The 18225-nt window shown below is 37.0% G+C and overlaps 2 protein-coding genes across 2 annotated transcripts; one reads left to right on the top strand and one right to left on the bottom strand.

The window, feature by feature from the left end:
• Window positions 1–228: 228 nt before the first annotated feature.
• On the bottom strand, window positions 229–7932 carry LOC122089287 (pyruvate dehydrogenase E1 component subunit beta-3, chloroplastic-like). The gene is made up of 4 exons (XM_042658888.1): window positions 7608–7932; window positions 7375–7487; window positions 7251–7294; window positions 229–1491 (listed from the first exon to the last, which is right to left on the bottom strand). The coding sequence occupies exons 1-4, from the start codon at window positions 7711–7713 to the stop codon at window positions 519–521; spliced, it is 1236 nt and encodes a 411-aa protein (XP_042514822.1). The 5' UTR covers window positions 7714–7932; the 3' UTR covers window positions 229–518.
• An 8242-nt stretch (window positions 7933–16174) lies between these two features.
• On the top strand, window positions 16175–17942 carry LOC122088324 (chalcone synthase 2-like). Its single transcript, XM_042657553.1, has 2 exons — window positions 16175–16449; window positions 16685–17942. The coding sequence occupies exons 1-2, from the start codon at window positions 16272–16274 to the stop codon at window positions 17680–17682; spliced, it is 1176 nt and encodes a 391-aa protein (XP_042513487.1). The 5' UTR covers window positions 16175–16271; the 3' UTR covers window positions 17683–17942.
• Window positions 17943–18225: the final 283 nt, after the last annotated feature.

Below are 18225 nucleotides of genomic sequence, written 5' to 3'. Positions count from 1 at the left end.
TGAAGGCAAGTTCGATCCCAAGACCAGGTGAAAATAGGCTTTCTTCCTATTAGATGGGTCATCAGCCTAGAGTGGTAGCATCAAATCAAGAACTTTCCCTCAATGTATCTTATCAACTTGGCTATTTAATTTTAATTCACAGTTATTTACTTCAGAAACAAGATCATTACATCTCATCAGCTGACAGACGTTCAATGTATATAATTTAAGTTCTTGAGAAATATCAGCTAGCTTATATACTGCGCGTAGTTTTCCATTAAAAGAACCAAAGTCCATACAAGGAAAAATACTGGTAGGCAACATTTTAGGGAAAATGCCTCAGCGCAATTAATAAATATTAAGTTGAAAAAACACAAACTCTCCTAACAAATTAAATGAAAATTCCTTGAAAACAATACTATTTAGGAGCTGTAGAAGAATAAGACATTAGTTTGAACAGAAACAAAAACAAATCCCGTTTGGAATTACACCTTGCCATTGCTACTGCTACTGCTACTGCTACTTATACTGGGGGGCCACTACTGGCAAAGCTGTTCCACAGCGGCCACTATCTGGGCAGGCTGAACCACAGTCCAATCTTCCAATGTCCCGGCATAAGGAGTTGGTACATCCTGCGAGGATAGGCACATAACTGGGGCATCCAAGTAATCATGGAAATTCTCATTGATGGCTGCTGTTAGACTGGCACCAATCCCACCTGTCCTCATACACTCCTCCACGATGAGAACACGGTGAGTCTTCTTTACCGAATTACCTATCGTGTAAAGATCAAATGGTTTCAATGACCTGATATCAATCACCTCAGGATCGTATCCCTTGTTCACCAATGTCTTGGCAGCCTGCATCACATGGTACCTCATGCGGGAGTAGGTTAGGATAGTAATGTGCTCCCCAGGCCTCACCATCTCTGCCTCCTCCAGTGACAATACATATTCTTCATCTGGGATCCTCTCCTTGAGATTGTAGAGAAGCACATGCTCAAACAAGATAACTGGATTCTCACTCCGGATGGCTGCCTTCATGAGGCCCTTGGCATTGTATGGTGTCGAGCAAGCAACCATCTGGATACCGGGGATTGACTGGAAATATGATTCAAGTCGTTGTGAATGCTCAGCCCCAAGCTGACGTCCAACACCTCCAGGCCCACGAATGACAACTGGAATGGTGAACTGGCCACCTGAAGTGTAGTGGAGCATACCACAGTTGTTAGAGATCTGGTTGTAAGCCAGGAGAAGGAAACCCATGTTCATGCCCTCAACTATTGGCCTGAGGCCTGTCATGGCAGCTCCAACAGCCATTCCTGTGAAGGAGTTCTCAGCAATGGGGGTATCAAGAACCCTTAAATCCCCATACTTTGGGGCTAGGCCCTTTGTCACCTTGTATGAACCTCCATAGTGACCCACATCTTCTCCAATGACACAAACTCGTGGATCCCTGTCCATCTCTTCTTCCAGGCCTTCTCGAAGGGCTTCAAACAACAAAAGTTCATGCCTGTTTCACCAAAAGGAGGAAAAAAAGAGTTCATGCTTGAGGATATAAAATTAGGGCAAAATTCAATCAGCCATTCTCACCGATGCTTGGGTACACTACGAGAATTAACAGCTATTACAAAAGGAAGTTGGGATTACAATATGAATCAGCCATTCTTCTGCCTTCAGCTAGAAAGAATGCAACAATTGGTAAAAAAACTACACCAAAACATTCATGATTGGCAATCATTGATATTTTGTACATTTTTGCAGTTAACATGACCCCTCTAAAGAAGAAATTAATATCCATCCAAAAACAAGGAAATTAGTTCCAGAAGAGCATGCGTGATTTATATTTTTCCAATGATCATCTTAAGAAGCCTCTTAATATGCATGGTCCATAAAGCAAAAGGGGGAAGGGAATTCTTAAGTATAGATCAAAAGTTTTGTAAGTAATGAGAGTTGTGTGAGCACATTGTGAACTCTGTTATCTAAAGCCATGTTTTTCTCTGGGTTTATTTATTTATTTATTTTTATTATTATTATATGAAATATACTGAATACTGTTGAGATGCTGCTCTATGGTTGAACATATAATCTACAGACACAACAGAAATGCTCAACACTTACAATTAACTTATGCAATGTAACCATCTATACTTGTGTAGCTGGAGAAATTAGAATTAACCCAAATTTATTAGGACCCAAAGTCTCCATGGCTACAACAAAGCTTCCTCAATGTCCAATACGAAATAACTTCTTCTAATGCCTTCACACCTTTGAGTTGAAGAGGCCCAATCCACTAGGACATGACCATCATGGCTGAGATTTCATTGTGTGTGTGTGTGGTGTGGGTTGGCGGTGGCAGGGGATGTTTGGACAAGAACTCTTCCAAATACATGCTCCATCCCCAAAATCTGATTCTTTATTATAAGAAGACTCATCAATAGACAATCGCCCTATTGCTTCATCTTTCCAGCTCCTTGAATCATCAATTGACCAGTCAATGTACAATCCTTACAGGTGTTGAAGAGAAGACTTACACTTGATCAATTTCATAATCCATTAGGATTCTAATAATTGAATCCACACAATGGAACCATCAACAAATTCTAAAAGGCCTGATTTACTAATATTCCTTTTCAGGGACAAGACTATACAGCTTTGGGTATAATTCACAAACTTGCTCATCTCCCGCCAAAACCAATTCAAGAGCCATTCCCCAGATTTAAGACAGTCCTTCAGACAAAATCTTCATGAAAACACAATAGTTTCTAAACCCCTATACCATGTGCACCGTGTACCGTATTGGAATCCCATCCCCATTAGAAGTCCCATATTTCCAAATGGCAACAAGTTCATTGCATGTCCCACACAATAAGGCCTTCCTACATTTTCCACTTAATTGTGCCACCTAGAAAGGTTATGCACCAAATGCAGAATTTTTCTTGTGATGAGTCGGGTGGAATAAAGATGATTTAACTTGGTTAAAAAATTTTCACAAGCCTATAAGGTTTTATGAAGTGGTTGTGGAGATTCAGTAATGAAACCCTTGTTCCTCAGAAGGAGCTTATCATTTGAAAAGGGCTCTATTTTACTGCACGACCACCTAAGAAGCCCTAACCATACAGCCCTATTATCTGCCACATGCAGCAAAACAGGCGGGTCCCCAATTTTATGGGTAGGTAGGCCCCAGGATAGCTGCTCACATCCCAAGTTTCAAACCAAACAGAGCTGGGCACATGATAAAATAGAACTTTAAAACTAAGAAAATGAATCCCAGTTGGAATAAATGCAAGGAAAAATGCCCCAAGATCCCTGCTCATATCAACATGATTGAATTTGGCTTTGAAATTTGACATATAGTCAACCTAGACCATGATCTATCCAGTGCATTTGAGTAGGAGGGTGGCTACTCCATGAAAATAATGTTGAAGGTTAGGACCAACCCAATCCACCCCTCCAGTACCCTGCAATAGTAGGACAGACACCGGGCTTCAACTTTTTAATTTTGGAGAGTTGCAACAAAATACTGGCAAGATATCAATTAGTGATGGGATTTGCTCATTATAAGAGCCATAATTTAAGTGGAAGGTCAAGATAAGGTTTTACTGGGCAAGAAAAAGTGGGGGATCTAGCCAGAGATAATTAATTCCCAACCCATCTAATATATCATGTTCGTATAGCATAAGATCATCAGCTATAACCTCTACAGATAATCAGCTATCACCGCAATGAGATTTGAACAGCAGAGTCTCACTATATGCAGCCCATATAATTATGGTTTTATTGCTTTCTACTTACACCATAAAGTCCAAAATAGGATCATAGGATTTAACAAACAACTAAAAAGAAAATTAGGAGGAGTTACGAAGGTAAACCTTATCACTTTGTGTAGCTCAATGAGATCTAGAACTTGCGGATAATAAATTCAAATAGGTAATGAAAATATTATGTATCCAATATACACAAGGAAAAGAGTTATGCAGATTCAATATTGGATAGAGAAGTTGGATGTCAATTGAGCACCAAAACTGATACAAAATTAACAAATTAGTTAAAAAAAAAAAAAAAAAAAAGAAAAAAAAGAAAAAAAAGAAAAAAAAGAAAAAAAAGAAAAAAAAAAGAAAGAAAAAGAAAGAAAAAAAAGAAAGAAAGGAACAATTACTTGGCTGTCAAACAAACAGAGGATATGGAGAAAATTCAATTCTAGATAAAATTCTGAATACATGTTGAAAATAGATGTCAATCAAATGCTAATCAAATATTGAATCAATAGACCAATTAAAACTTGTGGCCAAGATAGCAGAATTTATGGAACTGACTCGTATAAAAGAAAAATATTTCTCAGCTCTGTAGTATGAAACAATCAAAGAGCACGCTGTTATATTCAGAAGAGAATAAAATCCAATATGCATATGGATTAAAAAACAAGAATAGTAAGATTGGCGGAGCTGAAATGCAAGGTAGAAAATGATTAATGAGACGAATGAAGTTCTCTTTAAATTTTCAGGGTGCTCAGATTAAAAAGAAAAACAAAAAATGAACAGTAAATCAATAGGCCAGTAACAATAGAAGACAAGAGCCAGTCAAACAACAATATACATGAGGTGGAATTCAGATTCAGAAGAAATAGGAGTGAACCAAGAGACAAAATATTAGAAAGCTAACAAGGGAGAGTAAATTTGGGGGTGCAGTCAGGCTCTTCAAGGGAACTCAAAGTTGTTGATCGTAAGTCAACATCGCCTTTCAGGGCTGTCATTCTTGCAGCAGAGATCATTCTCCTCGATGAGCAGTAATAAGATGGGGCTTGAAATGGGCCGGAATGTAGCTCCAATGAGAGGAAGAAGGAAGTTTTGAAAGTAAGGGAGAGATTATTGCAGTAGTTGATGGTGAACTAAGTTGGATAAATTTGTGTGTAAAGTAGGGGCTTCGAGAGGGTTCATACTTTATAGAGAAAAGAAAGGGGAGTGACAGAAAGTGGAAAGGTGGGGGAGAAAAACTGGTTGGATTTGCCAGTGTTTTCTTTTCAAGGTCTGAAGGGATTAAACAAATAGAAATATTTTGAAATCTTACCTTGTAATGCTTGGATTTGAAATGGAGGAGATATTTGTGTTCTTTTGCTAAGATGGGTGATTGATTTTAGGGAGATTAGGTGAAGGAAAAAGGAAAATATGGATAAAAGATGGGTTGGTAAGACAGTGTGCTAACCTGTCTTGCTATATGGTGATGGAGCACAGATAGGGGAGAAGAAAAGATGATGGGATCTTCTGGGAGAGAAAATGGAGGAACCAGAGAGAGGAGAGGGAGGAAAGAGGGGAAAGAAAGAAGAGGAAGTGGGGAAGGTCATAATGGTGTTTAGAAAGGAAGGTACTGTGGTGTTTTTATTCCTCCTTTTTTTCCCTCATATTTACAGATAAAAAGGTAAGTAGGTAACCACTTTCCATTAATCAAAAGGCTTTTTTCCTGGATTTAAATAGCATATGTAACAACCAAAGCTAAATTAAACAGTCAAAATATTAGTCCAAGTGTCACAGTGACATTTTCAAAGTCTCTGTACCATTAAGGAGGTCTCAGTATTATACTAGAATATTCATTACCAATTTACAGCAAGATAGCAAGGAAATAGATCCAACTCAAAGAGTTATGTTCTTCAAATCTTTTTTTTTTTTTTTTTGGAGGCATATCTGGGAGAGCTTCTCGCGTACATCAAAAGCTGAGGAACCCCATCCCCCCCTAAAAAACAAAGCTTATGAAGATTCTCCGGATTATGAGTTAAAAATTCCAAACCAAATAATTCTATTGGATGCACGTTTTAAGTTGGAGAAGCTGGATTCTGGAGAATCTCATAAGCAGAAGCTGGAGAAGCTCCCCAAAAACACTCAGTTGGCTATGCATTTGATTTGAAGATTCTGCAAGTTGTAACCATACCCATAAAGCTCCCAGGCCTCCCCCATAAAGTCAAGTGAAGATACCCACAAAGCTCAAAGGCCTCCCCATATAGTCAAGTGGAAACACCTAAGATTGTGTGTGTTTATGTAATATGTGTGTCTATGTACTCAGAATGCCATTTTGAGCTGCATTGGTATGGGAACCGTATATATGAAAATTCCAAGCTCACATGCTAGGGTAAAGGTATCTCCCAACCTTGGCATGGCCGTAGCATTACTATACCCCATGCCCATCTCTTTCTCAGTCCCAACTACATAGGGATATCATAGTAGTAGGTGGCATATATAGAAGCAGTAAGTAGCCTCTAGAGGCTAGCAACTACAAAATTTGCATGTCCCAAAAGGAAGCCTATGAAAATAAACCTAAAAGTGGGACATAGATGTCCTTGTAGACGAATAAAATGAACTACTAATCGCATGAAAAGCTAATAGGAAGCTATTTGATTTTAAAGAGCAGATCAGGTCAAAATCAAGAGAATAAGATCCAGCACATCACAAGCACCCCTTATCCCAGGGAAAATTCACCTTCATATCTGAAATTTTTCATCCCCAGTAACTAAAAATATAACTTCCATATAAACCATACTGTCACTCAAATAGAGAAGCATCAAGTGCCACATAAAAGGAAGACAAATAGTGTACAAAGAAAAAAGTAATCTATCAACAATTTACTGAACAGGATAAGCTCAGGATCCAACAGAATGCAGGGAGATGCATCATGAGCACTTATAGCTCCAAAACTATTCAGTCCTATGTGCCACCATGTACATATATACTGGATAAATTATATTGGCTAACCAAACAACTGGATGGCCAGTGCCAACACTGCGAATAGTTAAGGACTTACGAGGCGGGGCTCCACACAAATATAACAGTGAATAGTTGATAAGCAGCTAAGGTAGTTATCCAAGGTGCACAGATTCTTATCATGATTTTAACTTCATCATCAAACAACATCCTAAATTTACTCGTAAGGCCCAGCTTCCACAATAACAAGATCTTGCTGTGAAAGCTGAGCAGTGCTTGCAGAAATCATTCATTCAGAATGAAAATCGTATTTATAATATTGTAATTGAATTAATTACAAACCAAATTTCAGTAGTTTGTGGGGCAAGTTGAAAAATTAAAACATGTAATCCTCATATGTAGTTCGATGACTTCTTGGTCATGAGTTTCTCAACCAAATCAGAAATTAGTAGAACCCCATGTATCGGATCCAATACCATAATTTGCCAACAGCCCCAGTAACAATTTCGGACCAGTTCATCAATAAATACATTTACAATTAATAAAGACAATCAGACTGAGAACGATGAGAGCTAGAGCTTACCCAGGCTTAGCTGCCGTGGACGTAGTGGAAGCATCAGCCTTTGCCTGAAAAGAGGGGGAAAAAATGATTAAAAACATCCATTATTACAATTATTGAAATTAGATAGAAAGTTAGGATGATTAACTGCAACGGCATTGGTAACCAATCTACCACCAGCGCTGCTGCTGCGAACTCTAAGATTAGAACCAGGGATAACTCTTCCCTCAGATCTCACAACTAAAGAACTTCTCTTCCTTTCTGAAATTAAGAAATCAAGATCAAGCCAGAAGATAGTCTATTAGATCCAGAATCCAATCAATTACGAAATATCAATTTGTAGAATTAAGATCAAAAGTAAATGAAAAAAGTATCAAAAACCTGGGCGAGACTTAGCGGTGGGAAGCTGAAATCCCTTGGAATCAAAAGAAGATGACGAAGATGACAGAGCAGTTGGAGCTCCGATCCTCTGCATAATGCCAGCCATTTTCTTCTTCTTCTAACACTCAACACACAGCACATAGAGAGGAGAGTAGTTGGGTTCAGAGGGAAGGGTTGGCCTGGTTTTGAGCTTATAATATGGAACGGAACATGGGCGGAGAGATCGAAGGAAGGGAAACTCTGTATACTCCGTCCCTCCTATATGGGTTAAGAATCATGCCAACTTTCTGTCTGAGATTTTATTGGAGACAATTCAACACCCCCCCCCCCCCCAAAAAAGGATGAGAGAGAAGAGATATATATATTAGGAACGACAGCCATTGAACGATTGCCACATCACAAGTCCGCCCCCAACGCCCACCCTCCATAAAAAGCATTTAGGCCCTCTTATTTTATGTTTCCTTTTATTTACAATCTCCTTTTCGTTGTAATTTTTTTGTTTTAATTAAAGAGGCAGTTGGCCGCTCGGTAAACCCAACCTAGCTAACATCTCCTGGAAAAGAGAAGAAGGAAAAGAGATAAATTATCTGGATATCATTTCAAGTGAACCATTATGAGGTGGACAAATGTTGTGAGAGGGTTAAGTCAAGGTTCATGTAGATGTGGCTCACTCCACATGTAATTTTTGTCTCTCGCTCAATGGTTTCAAGTGTGGATATTGTATTCCTCGTATTAGATGGTATCGACTGAGATTGATCCTTGAGAATCTTCTTTCTCTTTTCTTCCACTTTGTATTCTGAAGAGTAACTAGGATTAATTTAGTCACGTTTTCATGTTTCAATTGAACACTTTTCATTTTTTATAATTCTCAAAGGAAATGATTTTTCTTTACCAAACATAAACAGATCGAATCACGATCTTATAATAAGAATAAGAGATTTTTCTTGATCAATCCTTTGCCCTCATTCTTCAGAATTAAATATTCCTTTTTGAATTGAATTTGTTCATTTGGAATCTGGTCTTCTTTCTTTTTCTTTATTTTCTATTTTCGTTCATTTGCTTTCTTTTTACCTTTTATCCTTCTTCCATCATTCCTTAAGTCCTATAGGTTTGATCTCATCATGTGGAAGCTGACCCATTTTTTCATTGAGCAATGGGTACGAAATAAATCAGATTGATTTGATCAATCTAGATCGGTTATCCGTATCGTTTTAGGGGTAACGCAGTAAAAAAAAAAATGTATCTTAAAAAAAGAAAAGGCAAAACCGATTGATACACACCGATTCTTGCTCCTCTACATGTTTTTTTTTTTTTTTTTTTTTCTTCTTCAAGTGAGATTTTCCGGTGTTCCTCAGCCCCTTCTCCCACTTGTTCCGCCTACCAACATCATCCAGTTCAGTACGCTTCCTCTTCCCTATGGCTACTCGTTTATCTCAACCAGCCCAATAACCACCCACTAGATGTTTCATACTTTTTCCCCCAAATAATTGGGTATCTTCCACTAGAACCATCAAACATTTATGACAATCAGGTCTCGGTAGATGATGAATTTGAAGACGATGCTTCCCTATCCTGGTTAATCACACTTGTGTGATACATCATCGAGGGGAAACCCTTCCAAAAATAAGCTGTTACAAAGGCTCTATTGAGAGCTTGGACCTGGTGGAGATATCCCTTATGGAACATAACCATTATATGTTCAGGTTTCACAATCAAACATATATGAGTAATGTCCTGGAGGAGAGACGACCATGGTCGATCTCCGATAACAAAGGCTCTACTTCAGTCTTCAGAGCGCTTTAACCACATTTTCAACTGGAGTTTAATGGGTAGGTCCCTTGTCACTTTGAGAACCGAGAGGCTCACAACTGGATGTGTGGTCGTTGGACCAAGCACCGGTGCTATACATAGGTGTTTCAATTTAGGTGTTTAGGTGATTAGATGAACTTGAAAATTTGAGATCTTTACATCCTAAGATCATCTATATAATTACAAAATAAAAACTTATCCTAAGGACATTCAAGCACACTTGAAATGTCTTAAAGTCTTGGCTCGAGTTGCTTGAATAATATGGATGACTTAGTTTGATCTTCAAAATTGTACTCACCACTTCATGACAAAAAGTCTTTTTAGCAACATGATATCCTTACAACTATTAAAACAAAAAAAAATCTCCAATTTGATGCTTGGGCTCAAGGACCACACTTCTCAATGCTTACAACCTAGATTACTATAAAATACTTGCAACCTAGGTTAGTCGTTATAGTACTAGGGAGATCAAATAAAATTTTCACTCAAGAATCATTGCTTGAACACCACCTTTGTCCATGATATGACTCATGCCTCCTATATTTTCTCCCATTGGAGAAAGAAAAATAAACCTTTAGGAGAACAATTAAGATTTTTAGAGGCACATCTACCCCAACATCGTCTACTAGGGTTTAAGATTTGGAATGATTGAATAAGGCTGATATTGATCTGATCTCAATCGGCTTAGATCAAATAGAAATACCATTGGTTGTCATTTAAAAGTGATTTCTTATCTTATTACCCTTCATCCTTATCAATTAAAATATCGATCAAGAATCAAGATTGAATAGAGCCAATACCAATCTGATCCAATCTCATTCCTCAAACCATGGCATCCACATAATCTCCTCCTTTTCCTAGTTCATTTTTTGAAAATATAGCTATTTGTATACATTACTTCCATCATACTACAAAACTATTTTCTCTTCCTTTGTCCCTCAACTATACCAACCTCTACCAAGCCATGCTCCTTCCAACAATAACCCTTTTAATATAAACCATTATTACTTACCCATATGCATAATCTATCTTGACCACGCTTATTAAACAAAGCTCCATCGTCCTCCCAAACGGGTGTTCCTCCTTCTTCATTATCCTTCTCTGTCCTTTTTTTTTTTGATACCCAGGGTGTCCAGATCTTTGACACGACTAGTCCCTGGGATCACTGTGATACCGCTTACACATGACCGGAGTCAGTTCGAGATGAAAACTCTCGTGCGATGGCCCCCAGAATATAACAATATGCCTTGTTGAAAACCCTGTCACCACACCCTAGCTAGTTTTCACAACTTTTCGATTATTGTCTTCTGGTAGTGAGCATTTTGATCTCTCAAAAATTGCTTCAACTCCACTTGTGCATATTGCTTATCCTACCCAAACGGAATCCACCAAGAGCAGAATCATAATTTTCCAAGTAGCAAGAAGATTCTTTTGGTGAAAAAAGACCAATTGAAGTGGAGGGTTTCTTCAACAAGAAGGAGTCGAGTCAGCTATTCGATCAAATGGTATTAAGCACATTTTCCGTCTCTTTTCAAGAAAAAAATAGGATATTTCTTTGTAAAATTGTGCTCAATTTTATTTGTGGCAATGCCGTTATATCATAGAAGAAGGTTTTAAGACCCTTGTCCGTGAGCATCCTAAATTTTCTTCAAATAGTGGAGATAAAAATAATATTTTTACGCTTGACTATCCCTCTCCCCCCTCACACCCAATCACATTGGCGAGAAAGAATATTTGAGATGTTTGCCTACCGCACATCTCAAACGCTCTAAACAATACTTTGATAGTTTACTTTCTCTAACACATGTTTAGCGATTCAACACACTAAGATAAACTACTTTGTTATTAAAAAATATATTTGGAGATCAAAAAGTAGTGATAGAACATGTTGGCATTGGCAAAATGATTGATAGTTCTTCCTCAAATGTGCATATGCTCAAGAGTTTATGGTTTCCGTGCGTCGTATAGGACTAAGGGTGTTAATCAGTTTGGTTTTGGTTAAAATGGTATGGTTTGGTTCGGTTCGGTTCATATTTATTTAGTTGAAATCAAAATAGTACCATTTACTAAATGATTACACTTTTTGAAATCGCAACTGTTTAGTAAATGGTTTCGATTTCACGGTTTTAAATGGTTTCGATTTCGGTTTATTCCATACGGTTTCTAAATGATTAGCAATCGGTTTACTAGTTTATTCGCATGTTTACTAAAATTTGCTTTTGATGATAAATAATTCAATCTTAAGAATGTGAAATGCAAACCATTATGTTTTGTTAAAACAACCAAACAACTAAATAAAAGAAAATATTACATTGAGAAAGTGAAATGCAAACAAAACTACTAAATACTAATGAACATTGATGGTAGTGGTGGATGATGCTAAAGGAGGAGTAGAACGCTCTGAAAATACATCTTCTAAGGCGTCAATAATTCCTCTTCATCCTTCTCAGCTGTATACAATTAAGGGTGTTAATCGGTTCAGTTTCGGTTTAAATGGTGCAGATTGATTCGGTTCGGTTCACAGTTATTTGACTAAAATCATAACCACACCATTTACTAAACGGTTCCACTTTCTGAAACCGTGACCGTTTAGTAAACGGTTTAGTTTCCACGGTTTCTAAACGGTGTCAGTTTCACGGTTTTAAACTGTTTCGATTTCGGTTTATTCCATACGGTTTGTAAAACAGTTCACAATCGGTTTGTTATAACTTGCAACCATCTCTAAACTGAAGATTATAAGCTTATCAAAAATAATTGGCAACCACAAATAGGAGATTCTATATTAACGATGGTATGTCTTAATTTGATAATCTAGTGTTATTTCTTTGCATGATCATTCTCAAACATTTAGAACTAATATCATACAACATCCAAATCCAGCCTTCTACAACATAAAATATTAAAATGACAGGTGGTTCAGCCAAAACACCCCATCTATGATAACATGATAACATAATAACATAGTAACATATATGGATTACAAGTTCATGATCTAAAACCTAAACTTGAACTGAATTGTAATAAATCATACCAAAGCAGGATGGACACTTTAATTTAATTGTTAATTGTTATACGGATTAATCGGAGTGGTTTAAACGGTTCGGTTTAAAAGGTTTCAATTCGGTTTGAAACCAACGGGTTCCACAGTTAAAATCGACCCGAACCGTTTAGTTAATCGGCTTGAAACTTGAAACCATAACAGCACCATTTACTAAACGATTTTGCGGTTTCGATGTAAACGGATCGGTTTGGTTTCGATAAACGGTTTCGGTTACAAATTCACATCCTTATATACAATTACTTAGAATATGAAACTAATGTCTAAAGAATTTCATGCGAGGTTAAAAGAAAAAATATTACCTTCAAAAGTCGCATTGTACATCCAATCATGCAAGCATACCAAAGCTTCAAAATCCCAATCATTTTTTACTTTAGGGTTTTTATCTTTTTGAAAATGATATACCGATTCTGCCCCTGCCTTATTTAATCGTTAAATGAATTAATCGGATAGTTTTTGGCGGTTTAAACGGTTCGATTTTCACGGTTTCAATTCGGTTTGAAACCAACAGGTTAAACGGCTCTGTTTGGTTTCGACCCATTTAGCTAATCGACTTAAAACTTAAAACTTAAAACCAGAACCGAATCATTTAATAAACGGCTTTGCAATTTCGATATAAATGACTCGATTCGATTTTGATAAATGGTTTCGGTTTCAACTTCACGTCCTTATATAGGACTATGCTTAATGGTCATCAAGACAATGTTATGTACAATTGATGATTCCAACATTACGTATTTATTTATTTATTTTTTTCATTTATTTGGTTTGTGCTCAAAAACTTTGAAATGAAAAATTCCTACATGGATAAAAGGCATTGTACTCATAATCAATCATGGGTTGTTTCTGTAAAATTAAAGTTAAAGTTAGTTTTAACATGGTACATAGTTAGGGGTGTTAAAACCTAGCTTGAACTGATGAAACTGATCAAAATTGATTGAAATCAAATCAAACTGAACAGAAACCGATATGTATGAGCTTTTTAGATCATGTTTTGGGCTAAGGTTTTGTGAGATAGAAACCAAATTGCACCACATTGAAATTGATAGGACACCGAATCAAACTTAAAAACCAGACCAAAACTTATATAACCAGTAAGAAACTAATACCAACCCAAAATTCATAAGAGAACACATTTTTTTCATTTTTTGAATACATTTAAATGGGAAAATCGATATCAAACCGAAACCAAATCAATTAAAAAAACCGATAAAAAATTTGAAACCAAACCAAAACTGATGTTATTGATTCATGTTTCGATTCCACTCATCTTACATCAAAATCGATCCAAACCAATCGATTGACACCCTTACCCCTAGTTATGACACTAGTTACTATTCCATTTAGGTATTTTAACTTGTGTTTAGGGTTATTTTCATTAATGTGAATGTATTCGTGATGATGTTGCACATAGCTCAAGCTGATGTGTGCAAGACACACATGGTATTAGATGAGAGGATTATGATTTTGGAATGGCTTCAAAAATAAGTTTGCGTAAAATATATATATAAGTGGGAGATGGATATGGTTTCCATTGTCCAAGTAAAAGAAATTAAGGGGATATATTAAAAAAGAATGACTAGTGTTGGAGATTTGGTCCAAGTTGATTGAATATTCATAGTTGATGCTTCTCACCGCAATCTCGGTCTCCATTTGCCTGTCTTTACTTAAAACTAAAGGGAAAAAAAAATTATAAATAGACCTCATCTCCATGCATTTAAGCATGTGAATTGAAATCGAAACTATTTATTGAAATCGAATAGAGTCGTTTACATCGAAATCGTAAAACCGTTTAGTAAATGGTTTGATTATGGTTCCAAGTTTTAGGCCGATTAGCTAAATGGGTTGAAACCGAACACAACCATTTAACCTGTGGTTTCAAACCGAATTGAAACTGTGAAAACCAAACCGTTTAAACCGTCAAAACCGATCCTATTAACCCGTTTAAAGATTAAATAAGATGGTGGCAAAATATCGTTAGTATCTCATTTGATTCAAAAATTGAGTGCTGCAAGCCTGCAAGTAATTCTAGAGGTAGTTTGTTCTTTGTTTGGAATGCCGATTAAATTAATCCAACGCACTAAGTGTATACTGATAAAAATGCAATTTTTACTTATACCATGTCATGTTAAATATATATTTTTTAATTTTATAACACATCATTTGGGAGGGGAGGGAGAAGAAAATCCCAGCTATAAGCAGTACTTACTGACTTGTTAGATGCGCTTGAGACTATTTTCCATCAAAATATTTTCTTTTACTTGGTTGTTTGGTTGTTTTAACAAAACATAATGGTTTGCATTTCATATTCTCAAGATTGAATCGTTTATCACCAAAAGCAAATTTCAGTTTTCACATGTGAATAAACTAGCAAACCGATTGCTAACCGTATAAAAACCATATGGAATAAACCAAAACCGAAACCATTTAAAGCCATGAAACCGATATCGTTTAAAAACCGTGGAAACCGAAACCGTTTACTAAAGGGTTGCAATTTTAGAAAGTGCAATCATTTAGTAAATGGTGCGGTTATGGTTTCAGCCAAAATATATGTGAACTGAACTGAACCGAACCGTTTAAACTGAAACTGAACCGATTAACACCCTTACATGCATTGATGCATGACTAAGTAAACAGTAACAAATTGGAAATTGTTGTAAATGAATTTTGGCTATTGTTGGTGGGAACTTAATCGTATATGTATTCACATTTATGTATCAGAATCACATCCCTGGTGACATACAATATAACGATCATATGAATAAGATGTCCGATCCTGTTCCTAGCCAAGAATAACTTTAGGTAAACACCCATGGAACAACTTACAAATCCAATAAACAAATGTCATGCATAAATGAAAATAAATAATCTTATTAATAAACCAGATCAGCTACCCTATGAAGAATTATTAAACTTATGAAACACCGTTCTCTCACCGTTGTCTCAAATGCCTTTCAAAGAATCTACACGTTTCCTTCTACCCCCACCAACTCCCAACAACTCCCACCCTCTTCTCAAAGGGGAAAAAAAAAAATCAACTAAGGTTGTGTTTGATAGTCATTCAGAAAAACCTTTTTGTTTTATGAGAATAAAAAAATGGAATAAAACGTTTGGTGTCAACTTGGTGTTATTTGTTTTTTTGGAATGAAAATGGAAAAGAAGAACACTAGAAACACAAATTGATGGAATGAAGAAATCTTGCTCCGTCATTTCGGTTTCGTTCCAAATACAAAAAAAGTGACTAACTAGGGTAATCGTCCCTGAAATAGGTTCACCAAACACCATTTTTTTGTTTTTAAACTGCATTTTGACACAAGAATTGAAAATTCCATTTTTTACGGAACTGAATGACTACCAAACGCAGCCTAAGTACACCTCTTGATAGCAGCAACCCATATAAGTCAGTATGTGATAAGAGTCTCATTCAAACAATGGTGAATAATTGGTCGATAATCACTTCCTTAATCAATTTTTAAAGAATTAAGCCACTTAGGTTAGTATGAGTATGGGTTAAGAAGCCCTAAAACTTAGTCAAATCATTAGTTGCGTTAACACTCTAAGCCCCGACTTATTTTCAAAAAAGAATTCTTCCACGTCTAAGTGATCACAAAATTCAACCCATGCTTGCATCAGCTAATGTAACCATTCAGACTTCCAACTTCTATAAATCCCCATGCATCTCTCTTTCTATTCTATCAAATCATCACTTGCTGGATAGTCTCTATACCCTTCCCTTCCATCTTAATTCATTCCCTTACTTTGGATTTTTCGATCGATCCACAAGAGAAGAAGAAGAAATGGGATCTGTTGGAGAAACCTATGAAGCACAGTGCACTCAGAGTCCGGCTACAATACTGGCCATAGGCACAGAAAATCCATCCAACTGTGTCTATCAGCCTGGGTTCCCAGATTTCTATTTCAGATCCACAAAGAGTGAGCATATGACTGAATTGAAGGAGAAGTTTAAGAGAATCTGTAAGTACTTGCACTTCTAACATTATGGGATTCCTTCATTTGTAGTGTTGTGTTAGGTTAACAGTCCGACATTTGTTATAATTAGTCATACCCCGTCATCTTTCTGTTTGGAATCCTCATGTAACCGATCCTATTAAGTTGGGATAAGATTTTGGTTATTGTTGTTGTAGGATTTCTGCATTTGCCCATTGCTAACTAAAATGATATTTCTTTAATTTCTATGCTTCTAAAACAGGTGAAAGATCAACAATAAGGAAAAGGCATCTCTACATGACAGATCAAATTATGGAGGAGAACCCCAACTTCTACAACTCTAAGGCTGCAACACTTGATGCACGCCAAGATATTATGGTTGTTGAGGTTCCTAAGTTGGCTAAAGAAGCCGCTTTAAAAGCCATCAATGAGTGGGGGCAACCCAAATCAAAGATCACCCACATAGTATTCACTTCCATTTCTGGTGTTGATGCTCCTGGTGCTGATTTCCAACTTATCAAGCTTCTTGGCCTTTCACCCACTGTCAAACGTGTGATGATGTATCATCTAGGCTGCTATGGTGGTGGCAGTGTCCTCCGTGTTGCCAAGGACCTTGCTGAGAATAATAAAGGTGCTCGTGTCCTTGTTGTTTGCTCGGAGTTAAACTCAGTTAGTGGCTTCAAGGGACCTAGTGCAAGTGATTTCAACACCCTACTTGGACAGGCAATCTTTGCAGACGGCGCAGCAGCTTTAATAGTTGGTACAGACCCTGAGACTTCAGTTGAGCGTCCATTGTTCCAACTCTTCTCAGCAAGTTCTCGAATTCTCCCGGACTCAGATGATATGGTTGAAGGCCACTTGCGTCAAACAGGTCTTTCAATTAGCTTATCGAAGGATGTATCCAAAACTATTGCTGGGAACATTGGAAAATGCTTGGAGGAAGCATTCAACAAGATTGGTATTAGTGATTGGAACTCCATTTTTTGGGTGTCTCACCCTGGTGGACCTGCAATTTTGGACATGATTGAAGTGACCCTTGGGTTGAAGAAGGAGAAACTGAATGCATCAAGGAAAGTGTTGAGTGAATATGGTAATATGTCAAGCCCTACTGTGATGTTCATTTTGGATGAAATGAGGAATAAATCTATGAAGGAAGGGAAAGCCACAACTGGAGAAGGATTTGATTGGGGTGTTCTGTTAGGGTTTGGACCAGGTCTAACCGTGGAGACAATTGTGTTGCGTAGCATTGGTACAGTTTAATCTAGGCTTGCAGATCTTACTAATTTGCACTGAATTTTAGTTACACTCTACTCGTTATGTGTGTTCAGTATAGCCCTATATTATGTGCCTTCATTGCTTTTTGAGTACTTCTCATGGGGAAGGCCTATTTCTGTGTAATATGGTGATATGGTTTCCGGGATTTCTTGTTCAGTAAGGGCCGAAGGTCATCTTTCCTAATAAGTGTTTCATATTGTACTTGTTTGAACTTCTTTTAATAAAATACTACCTTTTTTTTTTTTTTGGGTAGAATAAAATACTACCTTAAATTTACTGAAAAGACAAACGAGGATGATGGAACTATGTTCATTAACTTTTTGGTGCCCATGTCCAGTGGACAACCCAAATTCCATCATATAGGTGGATGCGTACCAACTAGAGGTGCCTTGGCAACCCAGGTTGTGGCTGTTTGATGATTTGTTTCAAGTAATTTGTTTGTTTGTTTGTTTGTTTATAGAATCAGCAATGAAAATTTTTAATAAAATATTGAGATCAAAGAATGAGAGAACAAAATAACTATTGAGC

Source organism: Macadamia integrifolia, chromosome 9, assembly GCF_013358625.1.
Source record: "Macadamia integrifolia cultivar HAES 741 chromosome 9, SCU_Mint_v3, whole genome shotgun sequence".
Classification (NCBI taxonomy): Eukaryota; Viridiplantae; Streptophyta; class Magnoliopsida; order Proteales; family Proteaceae; genus Macadamia; species Macadamia integrifolia.
This window is presented reverse-complemented; position numbering and strand designations above follow the sequence as displayed.

What these genes read in the sequence shown, in the direction of transcription:
- LOC122089287 (XM_042658888.1), bottom strand. Translation starts at nt 7,713, where the DNA reads ATGGCTGGCATTATGCAGAGGATCGGAGCTCCAACTGCTCTGTCATCT. An exon ending in TGGTTACCAATGCCGTTGCA is followed by an intron (nt 7,295 to 7,374) that starts GTTAATCATCCT and finishes CCCTCTTTTCAG; the next exon opens with GCAAAGGCTGATGCTTCCAC. An exon ending in TCCACGGCAGCTAAGCCTGG is followed by an intron (nt 1,492 to 7,250) that starts GTAAGCTCTAGC and finishes TTGGTGAAACAG; the next exon opens with GCATGAACTTTTGTTGTTTG.
- LOC122088324 (XM_042657553.1), top strand. Translation starts at nt 16,272, where the DNA reads ATGGGATCTGTTGGAGAAACCTATGAAGCACAGTGCACTCAGAGTCCG. An exon ending in GGAGAAGTTTAAGAGAATCT is followed by an intron (nt 16,450 to 16,684) that starts GTAAGTACTTGC and finishes CTTCTAAAACAG; the next exon opens with GTGAAAGATCAACAATAAGG.